A 5,440-nucleotide genomic window follows, 5' to 3' on the forward strand; every position below is an offset into this window, starting at 1 on the left:
CCTCTCCGTCCCTCCCTCCCTCCCTCTCTCTCTTACATCTTGGCCTTCTTGGTCCTGAGAATGGAAACTTGAAAAATCATTTGCAGTCAACTTCGAGTTCATTTTTGTAGGATCTTAGAGTTTTTAAGTTGAGAAGAATCTCTTAAGATTACCTACTCTAGTGCAGTGTTCTCAAACTTTAACATTCATTAGAATCACCCAGATGGCTTATGAAAGTACCCAGCCTGCAAAGTTTCTGATTCAGTAGGTCTGTGGTGGGGCCTGAGATTTCAGATATTTTACATGTTCCTAGGAGATCCATAAGCTGCCATTCTGGGCACCACACTTGGAGAACCCCTGTTGTAGGGGTTCTCAGTCCGTAAGCTGCAGGGCCTGCCATCGTGGAGGCACTGGGAGGTGTCAGTCCAGATGCATTGTTTGTGGACTAAAATAAAGAATTACTCATACGTACTAAATATATGTAGATACAGGATGAGCAATAAAGGAAAAGCATTTCTAAACTCATATAAACTGTTATGGTTTTCCTGAATCAGTATATCCTCAAGACCCTCACTCTTTAGAAACTGTGATTTACCTTTAGTTTGTAGGGTATGTAAATTAGACGCAGGTGTCTGTAGCAGAGTCTAAGAATGAAGAGCATTGAACTCTGAACTGACTCTACTTCTAAATGTGTGGCCTTGAACAATGAGAGTAACTAGATAAAGCATCGCAGTATTTTTTCCTCTTTGTAACATATTGGTATACAGGCCCTGCCTCTTCTCCAGGGTGGTAAGGAGGAACAGAGTGACTGTTGTATAAATAGATGAAAAGTCTTTTGAGTTTTGAACGGTGAATTTTCATTTCCTGTGGTTTTTTGCTTTTGTTTTTTCAGATACATGTTATAAAGCCAGTTTTACCAAAGCTAAACAATCTGTTTGAATATGCAGTGTCAGAGGAAAATGGTAACAGTTACTTTTATTTTGCTTTTTTATAACACTTACAGTTTCTCCCCTTAATTTTATAATTAACTCTTATTCATTATAGAGCATGTTATAGGAATATATGAATTTACTGCTACCAAGAGACAGCTGCTAACATTCCAGATACATACCTTGTGGATTGATTGTTCATAATGTTTTTTTCTCACTCAGCAGTATAACCAAATGCATTTATCTATGTCCTTAAATAGTCTTTGAGAATTTAATTTTAAATGGCTGCAGAGTTTTCTATAATTTAGAGGTATGGTCATTTCTAAACTTCTGATTATAGAAAATTGCAGACATTCACGGAAGGAGAAGCGTTTGTATGACGAAACCCAGCACCCAGCTTTAGCAGTGATCAACTTGTGCCAGTCTCTGTCGTACATCATATGTGGCCTTTCCTGCTCCCTCCCCATCAAATGATTTTGAAGCACATTCCTAGACAACATAGCATTTCATCTGTAATTTTTTTCAGCATATATCCTTGAAAGATAAGGGCTCTTTGGTAATGTTTTAATCATGGTATATTATTTATTTTTAATAAGAGCTCTTTGGTATTGTATATTTTAAGTGCTTTCCATCCTTATTCTCTTAATAATATCTGTTTCATTGTTAGAGTTATTTTCTTCAGGTTTTAGCTATTCTGTAGGTTGGACTTCTTAGGAAGAGAAAATTCCAAGATGCTATTTTAAATATGGTTTTTAAGTCCTTTATCAGTTCTATATTATGAGGGCTTCTTAGGAGAAACAAAATGAAGCTGGAGCTTCCTAAAATTATTTTATGAAATTAAGTTTAGATCAACGAGACCGCTAAAGGCAAGCTAATGGTGTTTTGTATTCATATGAATGATAAAATGCTACATTATCATGTTTACACATGAGAAATAACCTAGGTAAATGGGTTTTAGTGCCTACTTTAGATAATTACAACTTTAATAGTTTGACCCCTTAGGAATTGAGCTTTATTCAGCTGATTGCTATGGTTGTTTTCTGATACACTGGGATTTTTCACAGACCATAAGAATCTGCAGTCCCACCTGGGGCTAGAATTTGATTGAATCCTGTTGTGACTTCACTTACGCATTTACTATTAAAATGATTCTCTTATTACCACGTTTTGCCCACAGCTCTTGGCAAACCAAATCAAATGGCAGTGACGGATTTTGAAAAATCACTGCCAAAGGATTGAACAAGCATCTTGGTGTAAATTTAAAAAAAAAAAAAAAAAAAAAGGACTGATTTATTTATAGAATGCCATGAGTTAAAAATGCTGAGTTTTTTTTTTCTAGTAGTGTTAAAGGACATTTCAAAAAAGTTAAAGTATGTCCAAGGTACATACTCCATTTTTTTGTTTCTCACTCATTTGTATATTCACTTAATAGATGTTTACTTAGTGTCCAGTACAGGCTAAGCGCTGGGATAAAGTGGTGAGACAGATGTACTCTTTTTCACTTGGTTTTTGTCTGTTTTCCAGGAAAAAATAGCTTTGATGTTAAGTTCTAGACAGGCAACAAACAAGAGGCAGAAATGGAGTTATCTAGTGAGTGAGGCCATACCTTGGAGAGGGCAGCTAGCAAAGACCTGCCTGAAGAGCTACACAGAAGTTGAGGAGACACAGCTCTGGGTGCAGAAGCCCTGAGATGGGAACAGCTCAGCGGGGTGTAGGACCCGACCAGTAAGCCACAGCACAGTGGTGTGGGAAGGCGGGTTAAGGTCGGAGTAGCTGTCAGAAGCAGTTCATGCCTCACTTGTTTTTTAGTCTTGAGTTTTGAGAAGCCACCCAAGGGTTTTAAATAGAGCAGGGACAGTTTCAGGGTTCTCTGTGAAAAATGGATTGAAGTAAGGTGAGAGAAGAATTGGTTGAAATCACCCCAAACCTAAAGTTTCAACCTGCGTGGGGTCATATTTAATTTCTGTACGCTGTAGCCACTATGACGCTCGCTTGCAGCCGTTCTAAATGAATCTCTCTGAAAATGGAATACCAAATACTGAAGTTATTTTTGGTTATTCAGTAATTAAACACCCTCAGGTGCGATTAAAAAGAGACTCACTTTTGCAGTGTTGTAATGAAGTTGATGTGTTTGTGTTTATTTTTGAATATATAGTCTACATGGGGCAACATAATGTGAGAATCTTAAGTCAACATTCGGTGTTTATTTCCACAGGATGTTGGCTCTTTCACCCATCCTGGCATCTGTGTATTTATAAAAGAATGTTTGAAAGTGAAAATAAAATCCTGACCAAAGAAGGCATTACCAGTTTTTTGGAGCTCTATGAAACAAGGGTTCTTCCATTTTCAGCAGAATTTTCTGAGGTAATGACAGCCTTTCCCTTTCCTTTTTCCCTTTGTCAAAAGATGAGGGGCGAAGGTATTTGTTTTATCCTATGTGATCTTCAGAAATATACACTAGGGCTTGAAAATCGCAAGTAACATTTTAGAGGTTTGCGTACAACAAATCCGATTTCTCTAAACTTAGCTATCGTACTGGGAGAACGCTTTCTGTAATGTAGTTTGTCGATAGGCTGCCTGCATCATTACCAGTAGTTCTTTGGTATCAGTATTCTGAACAACAGTCAACAGCATGAAAACTGGTATAGAAGCGTGTTAGTGATATTGTTTCCACAGTTCTGAATCACTGAATTATCGCTCTTTGTTTAGTCACGCTAGTCCCCCAGTTCTGAGTCAATGAATTACTATCGACTGTACTGAGCAGAGGTTGCCTTTAGAGCTGTATTATTAGCGTCTATGCTTCCATTTATCAGAAATCACACAAAGCAAAGAGATTGTGAGAACTACAGCTGTGATTTAAAGTTTTATATTATGGTGCCACATGAGTCGGGTGATCACTGACTTTGGTATAGTAATTTACCTCTCATTTAGAGGTAACTGAAGTAAACTTTCCTAATTGTCCAACTACATGCGTAGTGTTGTAATATACATCATTTTTCTACATTCTCCTAGCCTTCTTGCACTTCCTGGAAGCTTGCTTTTGTCTAGTAATATTTTTGAAGGTATACTTTCCCCCCTTTATCTTCCAGGCATAGGGGCTTGAATTTTCTCTTGAGTATCTTTTTGTTTTTCCTTTGTTACTACCTTTATTTTCCACCATGTGGCCCTTCTTTGGACTCTTTTCTTCCTTCTTAGCACAACATGGCTCTCCTCTCCGTATTCCGTATGTTTTTATCAGGTGGGAAAATTCGCTATTTGTTTTGTCGTTCTGGTGGCATTAAGGTATCCTCCGAGACGATCATAAACCAACCTACAGCATGAGAGATCAGCTTTGCTTGTAACAGCTCTTCTGTAGCCCTGTGTAGGATGTGCAGTTACAGCAAGCTGACTGTGCAAAGTTACAGTTACAACTTAACATCAAATACTTTTTTCCTTTTTTTTTTTTTTAGTTTATTATTGGGGCATTAATGGATGCACTTTCACAGAGCTCTCTATACAGCAGGTAAACAAACCTTGTTATTTAGCAGCAATGCAGTCATATGTATTTGGTGTATAAATTTCATGTGATTATGAAGTATGACCAGACTGTTTAATGAATGTGTTACATAAACATACGTTGCCTTGTAGATATTCAGCTTTTTCTAACCATGTCATCCCTTCTGTGTTCGTTATTCTTCTTGCGTTTCTTCCAGTAGTTGTGTCAGGTGTTTCTCTTTTTCTTTCCTTTCCTACTTTGAACCCGTCCATTCCTGGCCTTTGGGGAAGGATATCTTACATGGCTGCTGCTTCTCCCTTACTCCTGATTTCTGCCCTCTTGGAAATTGTAGTGGCTTTGGCTAACCAACACTTGACACTTTTTTTTTTTTCCTTTTTCTTTTAACTTTTGATCTTGACTTATAGAAAAGTTGTGAGAATAATACAAAGAATTCTCATTTATCTTTTATCCACATTCCCTAAATGATACTGTTTAACCATATTTGCTTAATCGTCATCTCTCTCATGACGATTGTGTGTGTGTGTGTGTGTGTGTGTGTGTGTGCGTGCGTGCATACCTCTGTGTCTTAGCTCTGTCGGCTGAGCAGACTTATCATCTGTATTTCAGTGTCTGCCCGTCCGTCCATCCATCCATATTAAAAACCATCAGTTCACACCAGCACATCCATTTCTACTCCACTACCACAGGGTTCATTCTAACTTCCCCCTTTCCGTATCTGATGGTGGAGGCCATTCTCCATGACACATTGCTTATTTGACACCATTACCCTTTGTCAAGGTTGATACTGGGAAGAGTTTGTCAGTATTGCGCCTTATCCTTATTTTTTGAGCATTACCTGTACTCTTGAATTATATCTTCAGAAATTTCCCTTGCTTTTGAAATTATGTTGTCTAATTTTGAAAACTAAGTTCTTTTATCCTTGCAAGTCTTTTGTTTGGTATACCTCTAATAGAAAAAAACTCTCGCTGCCAACTTCTTTAAAATTTTTAGTTAGTCTGTGCTAAGTTAGATTGATATTTAGTCCTATTTAATATCG

General features: G+C 37.6%; 1 protein-coding gene across 1 annotated transcript in view; it reads left to right on the top strand.

The window, feature by feature from the left end:
• Nucleotides 1–5,440, top strand: part of TARBP1 (tRNA guanosine 2 -O-methyltransferase TARBP1) — a 66,953-nt gene that overhangs the window by 6,948 nt on the left and 54,565 nt on the right. Inside the window, exons 4-6 of the mRNA XM_007450805.1 lie at nucleotides 872–941; nucleotides 3,124–3,272; nucleotides 4,358–4,410. Of these exons, the coding sequence (XP_007450867.1) occupies nucleotides 872–941; nucleotides 3,124–3,272; nucleotides 4,358–4,410 (272 nt within the window). The remainder of the gene's footprint in view (nucleotides 1–871; nucleotides 942–3,123; nucleotides 3,273–4,357; nucleotides 4,411–5,440) is intronic.

This window comes from Lipotes vexillifer, unplaced genomic scaffold (genome assembly GCF_000442215.2).
Source record: "Lipotes vexillifer unplaced genomic scaffold, Lipotes_vexillifer_v1.1 scaffold3000, whole genome shotgun sequence".
In the NCBI taxonomy this organism is placed as follows: Eukaryota; Metazoa; Chordata; class Mammalia; order Artiodactyla; family Lipotidae; genus Lipotes; species Lipotes vexillifer.